Genomic DNA, 17,422 nt, shown 5'->3' with positions numbered 1-17,422 from the left:
TGGGATATTATGTCCTTCTATTTACTGAATGCTACCACTTTCACCAATGAATAATGACTCAGATACTACAGATACTTTAGGTTAGTAAGAGCTAAAAAGTTTCAAAAATAACCATACGTACATAAAAAAAACGCTTTAACACCTTTAGCTGAACTATAAGTTGTTTGACTTTACACTCAGACACAGAAGAAGACCCTTAGACCCCTCAATCACTGCATATATTTAGAAACACAAATCCCCCTCTGTTTTTTTTTTTTGGAAATCTCAATACCATGACCATGAGCACTTTCTTATTTTGGGGTCACTGTTGCTTTCATGTTCCACATCTTGTCTAGTTCTCTCTCAGCCCTTGGTATTTCCCTAGCTCCTTTTGTTCCTCCTTTTTGATGTTGCTATCTCTGGTCTGGCTACATATATCATTACGGCCTGTAGAGGTTGTTCCTATGCTGCCATGATTGGCGTGTCTGTGCTGTCTTTCAGTTCAGCTTTCTCGTGCCATTCGTGGGATTTCTCGAATGGTGATGCAATACAGGGGCCTGTCCACCCATGATGGTTCCACTTCCTGTTCCTTATTTTTCAGGTTTCTGCTGTTTGAGGTATTCACTAAACGCATGATCAGTTGTGGCCATGTTCCTGTAACACTCACAGATCTTTGTTGTTTCATCCTGGATTATGGTTCTGACACTCACTAGTCCTCGGCGACCTTACTTCCGCTTTGCATGCTGTCTCAGAGAAGGAGCTTCCTTGTCTTGAAGTCAGTGGGGACAGAGTCTTGGTAAATCTCGCACTTGATGGCAACTTGTGCTGTGGTTTAAAGTTGGCCTACAGTCTTGTTCGAAGTGTAAAAGTGGACGACCGGTCGATTAGAACTTCCTTTTTTTACACAAAGCGATCGAGAAGATTTTTTGAAGGTACGTGTCTAATATACAAAAAGCCCCGTCTGGCCTTTATAAATTTTTGTGTGTATTTTAAGGCACCGCCAGCGATTAACTCTAAAAATAGTTGTCCTTGGTTAAATTTTCGATTTTGAGCTTTCAAATTTCCTTGTACGAACTTCCTGCTTTAGGTTCGGTTGTCTTCGAAAAATGCTTACTAGAAGCTGCCTGATTTTCCCAATTCTATTCTTCACCGGGAAATCATTAGGTAAGTGATGCAGCATTGTAAATACGTATTTCTTTATAACCAATATCTTATTTTCACTCTTTTTTTCTTCTCGCAACATCTGCGTCATCGTTTCCTGGTTCTTTACTTAATGTTTCCGTTTGCTTTTCATTTTCTTCTTGCTTAACTTTAAAATACAATTAACTTTACGGTTCCCTAATTACTGTCTCGCAGCATGTCATCAGATAAATGCTTCTTGTGCCGACATTAAAACCCTCGGTGGATTCACGTTCAAACATGGATCACTTCCCGAGGGAAGTAAGATTTATGTCTACGACAACGGGGTAGGTTGGCCTCTTTCAGACTTTAAGTGAAAGCACTTTAGGCTTCTCCCTTTTACACCACAACAGATCTATTTGATTTGCCGAGCCCCCAAGCTTGCGAAGTGAATGTGTAAACCACTACTTTACGTACAAAGGCAGCGAAACTTTCATCAGAGGGGGCAAAAGTACAGATATTATTTGGTTTTGTAGAAATACACAGATCTGTGTTAAATATGTAATATAAGTGTCAAATGTACTCATAGTAAGAAAATAAACGCAGGTCTTTGAATAATAAATAAATAAATACATAAATAAATAAATATTAGTACATGTGAATGCAAACTTTTTTTCTTTTTATTTTGCCTCCATACATAAACAGAACAGTGACTATAGTCGGGGATTACAGTGGGATTCGGGAGATGGGGGAACCCTAAAATCGCTTGTAGTGGCGCAGTGAGGAGAAAAGAATCACAACATTTCTAATTTAAGGTCCAGTAGATTTATAAATGATGCAAAAATTGCATATATGTCTTCCCCAAATCCCTGTGTGATAGCTACACCAATATGATTGTCTTTTCCCCATCAGACTGGTTTAATGATTGTGGGTGTGCAGTGCTGGGGAACAAAAATTTCCCTCAAATGTGTTACGCGTAAAGTAACAAGCCTGTTTTGAAAATGTTTGGAGTGGACAGTACAGATGTTTGTGTTAAAATGTAATGAGTAAAAGTAAAAAGGGGTCAGAAAAATGAATACACAAAGTATACTTGAAAATTGTAACAGTATAATATAAGTAATAAGTATTTGTACTTTGTTACTTTCCACCTTTGACGTTTATTTCTTTTTCTTTTCCCAACAGACAAGTATTGGCCATGCTGAACTGCGGAATCCACCCTCCATTAGGTTGTCATCTGAAGTTGTACACATGGACAACAACTCAGTGACGACAGTGAAGTGCAGAGACATCACAATTCAAAGCATAGTTCTTGATGGATTGAGGAAGGTACTTGTATGAATTAAATCAGAGAAAGTCCTGTTTAGGGGTAAATCTAAAATGTTAACTCGTTCCTCTGTTTCTTTTTAGGGAAAGCCTTTTGTCAAAGAACACTGCACCTATTTCAAAATTATCGGTAAGGCAACCTATTTTTATACTAGAATACATTAATAAATGTTTTCAAATTTAAAAAAAAATATGCCTCATGTTTACATAATATACTGCACAAATCAATCATCTCCTTTTCTTAAGCTGATGTCACAGCTCCAATTAAGACCGATCCCAACGAGTCACAGGCGTTGCCCACCCTCATCTGTGAGTGGATCCCGTGTGCTCATTTTATTGCTTTATTGCATAGCTGTTGTTAGTACTATAAATGGATGTGAATGAATTATAACTCAAGTGTTTTGTGTTAATACAGATTACATTTTGCCAGCCATTCTAGGGATAATCATAATCATAATTGGGATTGGTCTTCTTCTCCACAACTGGAAAGCACATCTGGAGTGAGTTCTATGGCCTTGGCCTGAAAAAATCAAATTATTATTGCCATGTTACAGATTAACTTATATAATGTTTTGCAAAGATTAATAACTTTTTTATGCTTCTTTTTGTTCAGGCAGCAGCACAGTGAAGCCAGTGTTTCTGGGTTTATAATGTACCTACTGACTTGCCTCCAAAAGACAGGAGAGGGACAAGAAACTAGGTCTGTCTTACTTTTAACATACTGCATGTTTCAGCTTACCTGCTTACCAGAAAGTATGTGAATGTATTTGTGTTACAGGTAGTTAAATCCCCTTCAGTGCCTCCAACTTAACATATAAAAATGAATGAATATTAAAAGTTAAAAAGGGCCACATCATTGACAATAATCATTGTACTTTGTTTAACACTTAATGTTAAATAAACTCATTTAAACTGGATGCCCGTTGATGTCACCGGTGTTAATTTAGAAAATGCTTCTTTTAAGACCCGATGAAGGAAGTGACGTTTTACCACAGCTTGGTGACAATGAATTTCTATCAGGCTCTAATTATTGCTTCTGTTTTGTATTTTTATTGTTCTTTGATACTTTGTTATTTATTCTTTGCCATTCTTCTCTTCTGCAGAGCTCCCCCTGGACAGCGTATAGATAATGAGCAAGGCACTGCACTTGAATGTGTAGTTGTTCAAAGGTTAGCCTGACACTTTAGCATTACAACTTTATCCACTATAACCTTCTTTTTAATCTTTCAGTCCAGACACTGTCTGTGTCTGTGCTTTCTTATAACAATGTGAAGTCTAGACTCTAATGTGCTAAAAGCTACCTTTGTCTGCATAGCACTGAGGCTGATGTCAATACTCCTCAATCCCCCAGCGTGGACCGCAACTTGAGCACAGAGAGAATTCAGCTAACTAAAAAGTGAGAATGAGAATTGGGTTTTGTTTTTTTTTGTTATTGTGCCTAGAGCCTATTTTGTTCTTGAGGTTTATGTCAAGTAAATGCTGTTTTTTCTTGTGGCATCCTTATCTATTATTTGTTTTGCAGTGGAGACATCAGTACCCACAATGTTAGCAGAATCTCTCATCACCGCTCTATGAACAGGTACACTTTTGTCTCTGGTTGGGTGCAAGTTTCTATCATATTTTTATGTTTCCCTTCAGTGTGTACTATTACATAACCCCTATCTCCTTCAGGAACTTCAAGAAAGAACCAGGAGGGGTGAATAGCGACAAAGGACAAAACATTAGGTAAGTCTGTGATGATTTAAATCAAAGCAGAACACATTTTTGTTTCTTGTTTTAGATCTTAAGAGATTGTAATAGCTTCGGTTCAGGCTGTTTGCATGTTATGATGATCAAAGGTGTTAGTAACATACAAAAATAATAACCAGCATACATTTAAACTGCATGCCATCATGCGTTTATAAAACGATGTAACCAACGGCAATAAAGATGAAAAAACAGACAGTTTTGCAACATTTATGCGTACACATGCACCACTTTATAGAGAATTGAGTAGCTTACCCTGAGGGTTTATCACGCCCATTTGATAATGGCTGTGAATGCTTCTTCATCTTCAGCAAACTGGACACTGGAGGTGCTGCTGGTAATCGTGCAGAACATGATGAGACTGAAGGACAACCACTGCTAACCAGTAAACGGTGAGACTTGCTTGCTTGCGCTGCCACTGAGCTCTCACATAGTAACTATGACTGAGAAGAAATCTGTGTGATTTTCCAATTTCCAGTCTCCTTCATACCTTGTTTAATTTGGCCTATTGCTGCTATATGTTCCACTGTCGGGACTAACTTTACTAACAGGTCTCTGCCTACACATCCCAAATGTCAAAAGGCCAGACTGAACATCAGAGCTTGTCTGACACCCACTCAGAAAGTGAGCTGTGCTGTAACTGGGAAGAGGTTCACGTCTTTATTCCTTCTCTTTCTGTCTCCAACACTTCCAGTTTTGACATGACAGGTGAAGCCGGACCATTGGCGAACAAGGCTGGCTTTGACCGAGACGGAGTCAGCAGGTGCTCAGCTGTACCGGTGAGGAGGAAGATTCCTTTGTACTTTTTTTTTATTATATCCTCTCTTTGTTTTGTTGTTCTTAAGAGATGTTTTTTTTCTTTTCTTTTTTTGTTGCAGAACACTGACGTGGAGTCACAAGAAATACAAGAAGTAGGAACAGGAAGTAACCAATAGCAACAACAACAATATAATAATAATGATGATAAGAATAGTAATAATAATAATAATAATAATAATGCATATATTATTTTAATAATAATTATTATAAGACATTGTCACACTATATGTATGTTTGCTTGCATTACCTTTGGGATCAAGTCCAGCATTTTGTTTAAATGATTACTGTCAACCTACAATATTTTTTGCAAAGTACAAACTTGCAATATATTTTTAGCTGAATATTAGTTAAAAATAACTAATATAAATAAATTAAAAATTATATATATATATATATATATATATATATATATATATATATATATATATGATCTCACTGTGTTATGTGATTACATCACATCTAAAAGTATTTAATGTGCATATCTTTTTTCATTTGCATAAACAAATTTAGGCAATAATTCAACACAGCCGATCAGATAATATTCATTAGGGTCGTTCTTTTCTGACGAGCAATAATTATTTGCCAGATAATTGCAGTAACTGGCACAAACTGGTAAAAGTAAAGTAACAATTACATTATGGCTTGATGAATAAAATAGAAGGCAGTAGATTAATTTAAAATACTGCACAGTGGGAGATTTCTTACTTGTTATTTTAACAGCTTGACTTGACCAAAGGATGGGTGGACCAAGATGCTAGAAAACATACCACATATACAACAGTGGCACAACACTATGTTAACATTATCTATATAATAAATAAGTAATAACATGATATATAATGGTATAATACAAGTATACTGTTAAAGTGCATATAAATATGTATAACCCCACCAAAAATTAAATGATATTATATTATAAATGATTATAATTAGTGGCTTTATTATGATAATTATCATAATGCATAGCCTGCGCTGTGTCTTTCTCTCTATATATATTCTTTTTTTGAGTTTATATTAGTTAGCTTTCCTTTCCTCTACTATCATTGCATGCATCTATTCCCAAATTCTGAATAATAGCTTATTTTGCATTAGTTAATTCCCTGCACATTTTAATCAGAAATTATAAGTTTCTTCCCTTTTTTGGAAAAACTATTGTCATTTTTGCATAGGTTAGTTTAAGTGTGATAATTGCCTTAACATTCATGTAAAAAAAATTTTTTTCTTGTCCTTCAAGTTTGAAATAAATTCTAACTTGGATTTGACTGTTTCATTGAGTGTTTTTTCCTGGTTTCCTATTCAAAGCAACACTTTTCAGCATTAAACCACAAGGGGGCAGTAAATAGTCACAAGTCCTGTGCCACTGGGGTAACGGTAGCAATTTACAAGTTATATTACTTTTGTTGAGTAATGGCAACACAGTTAATGCTTGTGTATTTCAGATTGCTCTAACTTCCATCACCATCAAAATATATTTAGACGTATGACCTTTCTATGATCCGTAACTGTGGGTGGAGCTAAACATGCTCTTCAATAGATCAAGCCTCCGTCACAGTGCTGTGGCAGTGCAGTCATTGTGGGTTTTTTGGACTGAACACTGTTTTCTAACATAGTGCTCTGATTTGTAATGAACCACTACTGGGATATTAAACGCGCTGCACTTCACTTGATAATTTAAGTGTTATATACTGTATGTTACAGCACTTAAACAACTGGTTGCCCCTGTGGCTTGATGTATGGTAGTAATTACACTAACGCATGAACACAGAGCAGTTCAGACTGAACTTAATACATCTCTTTTCTCTATCTCCCGGGATCTGCTGACAGCTGCTGTGAGTCTTGTTTTGTCAATATCGGACTCTATTTTAAGCTTCTCTAAATGTGCAATGACCTTGAAAAAGCCTCTTTTTACCTTTCAGACAGACTGAGTGCCAGGAAGTGAATGTGGCTAGGGTTAGAGGCTTTGTTGCTCGTGTTTGATATGTTAGTGTGTGAAAGTGTTACTGTAGCAACAGTGAAAAGAGGGTGATTGAATGGTCAAGGCTTTAGAGCGTCCCCCTCTCAGGGAGTTTCACTGAAAGGACAGGAGCGAGGTAGGGGCTGGGCAGATGGGTGGACTGGTTGGGGGTGGGTCATCATACATGTACGACATACCTTTTTTTCTTACATCATACTGTAACGGCCAAGGTAAAGTTGCAGATATGTTATAATTATGGATGGATGCACATAATCATTCGATATTACTCACCAATGGGTCTTCACTGTGAAAAGGATTATGACCAGTCAGGAAACAAAGCTCAGTAGGAGCTGAACACTGATCACACATTGGGGATAAGTGGGCTTAAGAGAAGCTGCAGTAAATGGGCTGCAATAACCCAGACACTTAAGTGTGTCATACCTGACAGATGTAGCTGATCACAATGTGTAGTTGGCTCTGGAGTGTGCTAAAGGCTGTCTAATGTTGTGTGCTGCTGTGGCTTACTTGACTGCTGCCAGCAAACGGTGTTGCGTTCAAAAGTCAGTAATCTATACTCACACTGCAGTTATTAAATGATTACATCAGGGATCACACCACACTGTATGATTAATTAACCTTGACTGATGCTTTGTAAAGCCGGCTCTAGCAGAGCAAGTATGCCCACTGGTCTGCATGTACATACACATACGTATGAAATGGTTTAAAGCACCACTGGAGTCTGGTAATACTCACTCGGGGTTACTGTAGTGCAACAAAGCCTTGCTCTCTGCAGACAAATATAGGATCAGTCCTCAGGACCTTTATTAGCAGCTGTCCAAACACCAGGAGTCGGAGTTTTGCCTCTTAAACTGACAGCTTGCTTCTTTCTGCATGTCTTTGATCATTCACAAATATGCTTTGGACACAGCAGCATTTGACAAAATCATCATGCCAGCCACCAGGTCAAATGGTGTGCACATACTGTGTGGTTCAAAGGGGAGCTGACTCAGGAAGGGGCTGACTCAGGAAGGGGCTGGGTTGCCTGGCTTCAATCCCCTGCTTCCTCTGGTTCTCAAATGAACAGCACAATATTGTTGCAACCTGCAAGATAGCCCATGAATAAAACATAGCCACTGTATTAGTGCTTAAAGACATCTTTTCATTTTCAGTTTGAACCATATATTGAAGTTTATATGCATATAGAAAAGCGGAAGATTAATAACAATTTCTCTCTGCTGGTTACCTCTTTTAGCACGCTGGAACATACACAAGTACAGAAGCAATTATGCTGTGCATCAGTGCACAACCACATACACACAAGTGTGCACCACAGTACAGCTCCTTCAAGACATTCCCCAAGAAACCTTCAAGCATGAACAGTGTATATTTTAAATAGTTTTTTTATTAATATGTGCTGATACAAGGTCGCTTTGACCTGCAATGATGGAAACACTCACAGAAAATCATCCCCTTTGGCCCAAACAGCTATCAAAGCAATGAGTGTGAGAAAACAAAAATCAAATAAGACAAATGAACATGATTCCTAAAAGAAAACCAAAGTGTTATATTTACCTCAGTTTACAAATGTCTCAGCAGTACATATTAAATTATCCATTTCATAGAAAAATCACAGAAAGCTCTAGATATGGTGCTATATGTAGAACCCCACATGGCACAATGTCAGTGCTCACGCTGCCATATAGCTTGCTATGTAATAACCACTAGCACCCAATGATTTACCTCCTTAATGTTAAGCATTTCAGGTATGTGTAATACTGACCAAGTTCCATTGTACTGAGCTAATTAATACAGCTCTCAGATGATCATCAGGATATCCCATCCATAACCACTGAAGCCAGATATTATACATCTGGTGACAGACACCACATGGGGCTGAATTTTTTGGCCTGTCCCATGGATGATCATGGATTGAGATTACTACAGCCATGAACAGGTGCATGTAGGAACTGTTCAACTCCCCCCAAACCTCAAGCAAGAAAGAAAAAGACAGATTCAGCCTGCTCCAGCTGTGTCAATTGTTTTATTCTTGAACCTTATAATGTCAACATGTTTAATCGTTTGGAGAAACCCTTGTTGTCCAGGAGCCCCGGGTGTTGCTGGTACCACGCTGTGTATTAAAGATCAGAACTTTCCTGAAATGCTGGCACAGCTCCACAGACACATACTCAACACAAAAGTTAAAGAGCAAAAGTTCATTATTGTGTTCATCCAGTACCTCTAAAGAGTCTTAGTAACTACTTTAAAGGAGTCATGTGGAGAAGAAGAAATCAATAACAAAATAGTACTACCATATGATTTGTTTATATTTGCTCTTTAAAAATCTCTTTAGGAAAATCATGGTGCATTTGCAGGCACTGTAAAAATCGTGCTTTAATTGGCTGATGCGGCAGTGGTCTCATTTTCACATTTTTTTTTGTTAAAGGAAGCATCCGTTAGCTCAAACAATCCCATCATCTTTCTTTCCATCACAGGCAGATTTGTTTTATGAATGAACTTGAGATCTGACATGCCAGCTTGATCAATTTAAACCATAAAGTAATAACTTCTGGTCTGCAAACCACCGTCAGAAAGCAATCTGAAACAAAGTAGCACATCCATCTCCTTATCTCCAGATACGCTCCTGCACAGCCTCACTGCAAACCCCTCTCACCAGCCGTCCCTCCCTCTCTCACCGCCTATGGCTATATATTTGTGACATCTGTGACATCTCTGCTGATGCTGTCCCTCCTCAGTCCTCCTCACGGGCCAGTCTTTGCAGACATAATGACCCTCTGCTCCTCTGGCGCTGTTGAATTCACACACCGCTGTCCTGCCGCTTCTGTACCGCCCTCCTGGTGTGATATGGTCCACACAAAAATGTCTGCGTGTGAATGGGTCAACTGTGAGTGAACAGACTGAAGTCCTGCTGGGACCGCTGTCTAATGATAGACTGAACAATGGCACAAGCTGCAGGGGTGAAACAGCACTGTGTCAAAGGTTGGGCATCCAACCTTTTAAACAACTTCCCACATAACCACTAAAGCTCACACGTCAGGCCTGCCACTGGCTTGGAAGGTTTGCAAATCTAGACAGAAAACAAGAGAATGGAGGTGAGCGAGAGTGAGTTCACAACAATAAATTAGTACCCACTGTGTTATTATTGTAATCAGAGGTTTGAAGGGCTTTGAATGGTGAAGAAACTCCCATTGTGAGAGCCTCCATCCGACAGCGTGGGCCGCGAACCTTCTCCTGTATAATCACCATCATTTACAGCAGTGCAGCCCTCCACTGTTTATTGAGATATTAATCTGGGATAAACAAAGCTTTTGACAAAACAAATTAACACTCTCAAAGAAGTGCTGCACTAATGGAGTCCACTGAGATTGATATTAAAATGTGGATGAGTTTTGGGGGGAGGGCCCTGGGTAGTGCTGGAAAAAAAAAAGAAAAAAGAGAGAGAAGCAGGCCCAAGGTGACGCACATTCCTCTTCGCAAAGGGAGTGTCTGTCTAAACAGCGTTTCCCCCTGGGGCGAGTCCCAGCTGAACACTGGAGATCAGCATCAGCAAGTTATATCAAATACAATGAGAGCAGGATAATGATGATGGTGTTGAGAACAAAGAGGATACGGATAATGATGGCCATCTTGAGATTCCCATTAACACTTCCACCCTGGAGTGAATTGTTTTATCTTCAGTCTTGCTTGTTAAAATACATTCAAGTTGTCCTCAGTTGACCAGTGAGTGCTACTATGATACCGAGCCCCCACCGCTAATTCAGCCACAAGTCCCGCGCCGCAGCAGAGCCCAACACATGTCCATATTGTCTCTTCATTTGTACACCGACAGCTCTGAAGCTACAAATCCAAGTGACGCATGTATCATCAGACCAGTATTGCACATGTTTCCCCTATGGCTCAAGTGATGATACCGCAACCTTTTCCTTTGAGCCTCATCACGATCTGTGTCCCATACAATGTTACTTACACAAATGATCAGAATAGCAAGGAAAAACGGCGGCAAATCCGTGTAATCCCCTTCCCTTATCTGTCTTTAACCCCTCTCTCGCTCGCTTTCAGCCCCAGGAGCCTTAGCTAAAAAGCTGTCCTTTGGGTTCTCTTAGAAGTGGGACACTCAGGCCCTAGCCAAATGTCACACTGCAGTGGATGCATCTATTTTCTGCTCACGTCGTATCCACACATCACACTCTTTTGTAGCTGCAGGTTTGGGGGGGCAATAGTTAAAGAGTGCCATGAATAAATCAATGTAAATAAATATTCCATAGATATATAATCTGATAAATAAACCATAACAAATACTTTTAAATAAAGGGTAAAGGAAAGGAAACTCTTCCTTTTAAAAGGTCAAATAGATTTCAGCCAGATGAAAGGAGTCTCACAAGTGGCTCTCCCTAGACAGCTCATTTTGCTTGCATAAGGTGGCATATTGGAAACGTGTTCCTCGCGATCGGTCAACCCTGCTTGTCATTTTCATGCTATAGTGTTACCTCTTGTCTCTCGAGGCAGTCTGAATTTTCCTGTCCTCCTTGTACCTGAACGCAGCGGTAAGAGCAACTTCCATTTGAGGCAGAAAAGTAATGGCAGCTCTCTGAGATGAGTATCCCTCCTTCTCTGATGTGCATTCAAGTCAAGTCACAAAAATAGCCTTTCAAATGTGTACGCACACACACATACGCACGCGCTCACAAACCAGACACTTATCAGACACACCCAGGCTCCCGGATACATTCGCACTTACACACATGCACACAGGAAAATAAGGAGTTGTCACATTAGGTTATGGAGTAATGCTGAAACTATCTTTAAGAAACAGCAAAATGCAATATTCTCTGAATGCAAATCATTATCATACATGCTAAAACCCCATGTTGTTAAAAGTACGTAATCTGGTTATATCTTCCAAATAATACAAGAACAAACCAAATCACTTTATGGATGCTGTCGTTCACCCACAATGCTTTATCGTGCTTTGTGAGGCACAGAATGACATTTGACAACATCTATCTCGCTTGCCCCGCACCTCCCACTCCCGCTGCCTTTGCCAATTCCACCCAGGGAATGTCAAAGGTCAAGCATTAACAACATGTAATGGATTATATCACATAAAAATTGTGCCAGGATTTTTTTTGTTGTTCCATTTTTCATTTGTATAAATAAAACCTATTACACATCTTAATCTCTCTCTCTCTACCACTGCCTTTTGATCACTAGGGAATTTTAGTGAAACACTACTGGAACGGCGAGAGAGTGAGAGATCAAGCAATGGGGGAGAGAGATAGAGTGTATCATTCAGGTCACAAACTCCAAAACATTTTATTATTTTTTTCTTTTGTCAGTTTGTTGCAGTACAAGAAGTCATTTCTCATAGTATTTATTACTTTTTGTTGCTTTTGATCATCTGGTGTCTCTATTTACATAGTAGGAATAAAGTAGATTCATGTGTTGTTCCTATGTACACGGTCATACCAATTGGTCGGCCGGTGCGATTGTGACATTTACAGTCTTGCTTGTCACAGCACCGCACAGGGATCGAGTCCACTTCAACTGGCTAGGCTCTAACAGCAAAGTACAAGGGGAGGGGGGCAATACCAATCCGCACTCGCAGCCCCTCGAGGATGTAGACCAACAAATTGAATACTCTGTTCAAAACAACAGCAAGACAGTCATTTAACTTTTCAAAATGCCTAAAGCAAACGACCAAAGAGAACAGTGGAGAGGATTGGCCAGTCTTAAGGGTGCAGGGTCTCCTGTTCTGGAGGGGTGGTGCAGTGCCTCCTCAGTCTCTGTCTTTACCTCCACTCCGCCGCTGTACAGAGCTGTCTATTCACAGCACGCAAAAATGAAGGCAGTTACCCTAAATCAGCTCCCCCTGCCTGCTTGGAACAAAAGCTCTTGCTCCCTTTTACTTAGACGGGGTACTTTTTTTAACTTTTGATGTTCAGTAATGAGCACTTGTAGATGGGTGAAAGTATATATGTGTGCATGAGTTTGCCTTGTGAATGTTCTAGTTTCTGTTCTGGCTCAATAAAAGATATTTTTGGCAACAATGAAGAGCTTTCTGTGTGACATATTTTAGATTATAATAGTGTACTATATTCCCTGTCTCCACAGCTAACTACTCCTATCAAATGATGACTTGAAAAAGACCTATGGATGGTAAGAAAGGGAAATGAGATAAAATATAAAATGATATCGCCATCTCCGGAGGCAGGCTCGAAGAGAAATTACATTTAAAAAAAAAAGCTTTAACAAAGTCTCTAAAGTTTTGAAAAATCCAAAAGGTAAAGGGGGTGGGTTGGTACATTCAGAGTGCTGGACTTGGCCTTAGGGTACCAGAAGAACTGGGGACGACTGGGGTTAGACAGAGCCGATGAACACTCTGTGGAAAAACACCCATCCCTCATCTCCATAAGACTGGGGAGGGTTGAAGATAAAGCCTGCATCTGCAGAGTCAGCCATGTATCCCCCAGAAAGTCAATTTGTTTGCTCATATGTTAGTTAAATAAAAGTCAAGACAAAGAAAGGCAACCAAACAAGCAGAAAGTGGAGAGACCCGAGAGAGAGATGGGCTAGGAGGAGGCTCTGGCCATCACATTAGTCCCCAACTTCCTCTTTAACCTCCAGTCACAGGCTGGTGACCAGCTGCATCTGTCCATCACCCTCATTGTGGACAGGCTCTTGGGCCTGGTGTCCCTCCCCACTTGGTCTCCGGGGTGGGGCTTGGTAGAAGGTCTGCATTGGGGCCCCACGAGAGCCCAGGGCAGGCCTCCCGGAGCTGTAGTACAGCTCCTCCGGGGGCTGAGCTGAGCGGGGCACCACCTCCAGGGGCTCAGGACTGCTGTCAGGGTAGGGTGAGTCTCGCAGGTTGGTGATGCTGGTGTACAGGGAGTCATGGGCAGGAGAATCAGGCGCTCTGTTGCCTCCCTGCCCACCAGCACTTTGGCCACTGTGGCCCAGGCTCTCTGTGAGATCGGCCGTGTAGCTCTCCGACTCCTCTGGATCGCTCTGGTAAAGGACTGACTGGGCACGCTGTAACAGCAGGGGCTCCTCCAGAGCTTTATACAGCAGCTCTACATCCTGTGGCGTACGCTGCCGCCCCTCTCTCAGAAAGTCCTCTTCTTCGTCCATACTCGCAGATTGGTCCGGCCCAGCTGCTGTTCCCCGACCAACTCCACCGTGAAGATGTCCTCTGGCCAGGCTGCCATACACTCTGTCTCCTACTTCACCTCCACCTCCTCCACTTCCTCCTCCAACACCACCTCTCAAGTTGTTGTGCACAAGTTCGGAGATGATCATTTTCTCGAAGGCCGCAGCATCAGAGAGGTTTCTTCTGACGCCTCCGCCTCCCAGAGCTTCTGAGCTGCGGGGATTAAAGATGGGTGGGGGAGTTTCTCCACTCCCACCACTTAAGAAGTCACAGCTGCCCCCACCTCCACCTGCTGGGCCACCACGCAGGGAGTAACTGTTGTTGAAGTTACCGTTCAAGGGCAGGGTTTCCATTCCACACGGGTCACGGGGCTTAGATAATGTAGTCTCTGGATCCAAACAAAAGGACAAAGGGTTTTCGTATTATTATTATTATTACCATTGTTATTTTGTTTCATTGCGAATCAAATTCTAGTGAGGCAAGAAAACAGTTCATTATACTTACTTGGGTCACGAAAGGTTCCTGTGCATTGCAGAGAAAGTCATGCGGGGTGAATAAAATAAAAGGCAGTATTAAGCAACTGTTTTTCAAACATTTCTAAAAGGGAAACATAGGTGGCAGAAAAAAGCATCCTTGTTACTCCATCCCTTCCCCCTCTCTCTGTCTCTCCCGCTCTCAACACCAACCAACTCTTGCCAAACACCCAAACACATCCGCGGTCACATTACCTCTGATTTATGCAGACTTAGTCCCGTTTTTTTGACACCTTCCTCCAACATTTACCGTACATCTAAGTTCAAGAAAAATATTCTGGATATTTATTTAGTATTGTCAGTGATACCTGGATACATACATAATTCATACAAAAGCTTGTACAGTAGCAGTAATGTTTATTTTATGAACTTCTTTCCACACACCAAAGAAATGGTGCTTTTTTTTCTCTCCCGCCCCCTCATACCAAATCACTATCTCAGCAAAGCAAAAGTCACACAAAAAAGTGAGAAGCGTGTTCATTTTTAAAATTTAATGTGTAGTACGACTTTAATCAACGTTCTTCTTCGATGGTGGTGTGGGTAATTAGACATTCTAATGAAGTGCTCTCCCTCTCCTCTACCACTCTCTTCTAAAAATGACTTGGCTGCCAGGCCTGTGGCCATCAGCCTTGACGTATTGTGCAGAGAGGCTTTAAAATATTTAAAAGAAACGCCGCCTTAAATTTCAGTCCTCAGACACTTAGGCTGATACTCTGCGGGTGCGCAGGAAACAGCTACACACAGTAATACTTCTCAGTTACCAAGTGAATATTGGTACTATAGTGGAGCAATTAACAAGACATGTCTTATTCTGCAGCTACTGGCATTCAAAGAGCCGGGCTAGAACACCGCAATGCAATAACACAGCTATTAGGCTGAGTCCCACTCTGAAACAGAAGCAAGGACATAAATACACACATACCTGAACAACCTACATCCAGATGGACTGTTCATTTTCACAAAGCTGTCTGTTCGCCTTCAGCAGCCAGCATGCTTTAAGCCGACTTTTTCTGACTGGAAAGCGAAAACCATCCTAAAGATTTTGGCAGTCACAGCTGTAGCTAAACTTCTAATCAATTTGTGGCTGTTCTCATGAAGATTCAAGATCTGACCAGATGGCTGGTTAGGCTGTAGGCACTGTTTGGCTCTGTTCTGCTCAGCCTAGTGAATCTGTCTGACAGCTACATAGTCTGGATAAAAAAAAACAAAAAATACAGAGACACACGCACATGCACGCACACACTGGATGTATACACCATGCCAAACTGCTGACAGAGTAACAGACAGAAGGACAGCAAGCTGAGCACATACTCTACGTGCACACATACAGCAACAAAACTGCACACACAGAGTGAAGTGTTCACGAGGAGCTAACCAGTAGAGTTGAAGACACCAGGTGAGGGTGGGGTGAAGCTTTCAGCCAGCAGAGTGTTGTAAGGAGAGGTACCAGAGCGAGTCTGTAACACTGGGTTTGTCAGAAGGTGGTTCCCCATGGTTGCTGCAAGACACAAACATTTAAAGTACAAACATCATCATAAAAATAATCATAAATTTGCCCCAAAGGCATGCAAAGTAAGCACAGAAACATGGCACACAATAAGTGTGACATTCTGAAATGCACATTTCCAGACTCTAATAACATCTGGAATCACCAAAATATTTACTGTTTATTCAGATGGGGCTATTTTTGTTATGCCAGTGCTTTATGGAGTAATGCATTTCACAGTGTTCTCCACCGTGTTCATGCCTGCTGATTGTAACCTTTGAGTAAAAATACAATTGCAGGGGAAAGTTACTGTTTAGAGCGTTGCTATTCGCTTTTTCCATCTGACAATGCAGTCAGATGGGAGAGACTAGTAATGCATGCCATTATGTAGTCTAAGGGTGCAGCCATTGAAACAGTTAATTTCACACTGAAACGTGAATGCCACTACAAGACAAATATAATTCAAAGAAATGGCACACTGAGAATGTTGTATAAAGCCCATGTATGGCTCGGGCCTGAGGCAACTCGAACAGAAATGCCATGAAATTAAAAATAGGACAGCATGACGGAGAGTCGTCCAAGGCAAAGTGCAACCTTCAGGTCTCCTGCAACCCGTTCATCACACAGAAAGGGAACAGGGAATTCTAGAAAAGTAAAATATGCACTCACACACAGCTATTTATTTGTCATTTCCACTCCTCTTACACTTCCTCTGTCCATCTTTCTGGCGTGCCACACAAACCCCTCTCTCTTCATTCCCTGGCTTGCTTTGCTGCGTTCAACCACATTTTCTCAGCTCCTTGTGCCAGTTTTTTTTTTGTCCAAACACCACCAAATTAGTTGGGATTAGCTGTCTGTGTGCACCACACAGGAATATCCTGTAGAAAATTAAAGAAAGCCGCTTTAAGTGTGGAGGAAAAGTAGGGCAAGGCAAATCATCGGAGGCTCTATGTGTGTATGCGCATATACTGTAGGCCTTTTTTTTCCGGGACCGATTACTATTGTCAGGAAGAGATTGCGGTTCATAGAGAAGTGAAGTGGGGAAATCAAAGAGATCTGAGATGCCAGTGATAACAACACAGCATCTCTCCTCCAGATTCTGCCTTTTTAATTACTCCTCCATGATAGCGTCTTATTCTACATCTCTCTTTTCGTCTCCCGTGCTCCCTTTTGTCTTCCGCTTTCTGCCAAACTTTTCAGAGAAGTGAAGAAAATAAAGGCTTCACAGCAGAGTTGTTTGTCTCTGACAGAGTACCATAGAGTGATCCACATAGTGTGTGTCTCTTCCAGGCCTGGTG

The 17,422-nt window shown here is 41.0% G+C and overlaps 2 protein-coding genes across 4 annotated transcripts in view; one reads left to right on the top strand and one right to left on the bottom strand.

Moving 5' to 3' along the window:
* Positions 1 to 221: 221 nt before the first annotated feature.
* Positions 222 to 6,243, top strand: LOC113020603 (uncharacterized). Of its 3 annotated transcripts, XM_026164692.2 has the most exons (15): positions 236 to 911; positions 1,067 to 1,143; positions 1,336 to 1,445; positions 2,281 to 2,424; positions 2,506 to 2,551; positions 2,668 to 2,730; positions 2,837 to 2,921; positions 3,035 to 3,121; positions 3,525 to 3,590; positions 3,737 to 3,817; positions 3,944 to 4,000; positions 4,093 to 4,146; positions 4,479 to 4,559; positions 4,862 to 4,946; positions 5,046 to 6,243. In XM_026164692.2, the coding sequence occupies exons 2-15, from the start codon at positions 1,086 to 1,088 to the stop codon at positions 5,100 to 5,102; spliced, it is 1,074 nt and encodes a 357-aa protein (XP_026020477.2). In that variant the 5' UTR covers positions 236 to 911; positions 1,067 to 1,085; the 3' UTR covers positions 5,103 to 6,243. The 3 variants fall into 3 exon arrangements, with proteins under 3 accessions (XP_080156928.1, XP_080156929.1, XP_026020477.2); XM_080300802.1 differs by having other exon boundaries at positions 222 to 911; positions 4,862 to 6,243; XM_080300803.1 differs by having other exon boundaries at positions 231 to 1,913; positions 4,862 to 6,243.
* A 2,079-nt stretch (positions 6,244 to 8,322) lies between these two features.
* adgrl1a (adhesion G protein-coupled receptor L1a) overlaps positions 8,323 to 17,422 on the bottom strand; it is a 98,204-nt gene continuing 89,104 nt past the window's right edge. The window contains exons 23-25 of the mRNA XM_026164640.2: positions 16,014 to 16,136; positions 14,610 to 14,627; positions 8,323 to 14,493 (exon numbers count right to left, since the gene is read on the bottom strand). Of these exons, the coding sequence (XP_026020425.1) occupies positions 13,583 to 14,493; positions 14,610 to 14,627; positions 16,014 to 16,136 (1,052 nt within the window). The 3' untranslated portion in view covers positions 8,323 to 13,582. The remainder of the gene's footprint in view (positions 14,494 to 14,609; positions 14,628 to 16,013; positions 16,137 to 17,422) is intronic.

Source organism: Astatotilapia calliptera, chromosome 4, assembly GCF_964374335.1.
Source record: "Astatotilapia calliptera chromosome 4, fAstCal68.1, whole genome shotgun sequence".
NCBI lineage: Eukaryota > Metazoa > Chordata > Actinopteri > Cichliformes > Cichlidae > Astatotilapia > Astatotilapia calliptera.
The sequence above is the reverse complement of the archived record's forward strand: the minus strand, read 5'-3'. Positions and strand labels throughout refer to the sequence as shown.

What these genes read in the sequence shown, in the direction of transcription:
- LOC113020603 (XM_080300802.1), top strand. Translation starts at nt 1,086, where the DNA reads ATGCTTACTAGAAGCTGCCTGATTTTCCCAATTCTATTCTTCACCGGG. An exon ending in TTTATGTCTACGACAACGGG is followed by an intron (nt 1,446 to 2,280) that starts GTAGGTTGGCCT and finishes TTTTCCCAACAG; the next exon opens with ACAAGTATTGGCCATGCTGA. An exon ending in CCACTGCTAACCAGTAAACG is followed by an intron (nt 4,560 to 4,861) that starts GTGAGACTTGCT and finishes CAACACTTCCAG; the next exon opens with TTTTGACATGACAGGTGAAG.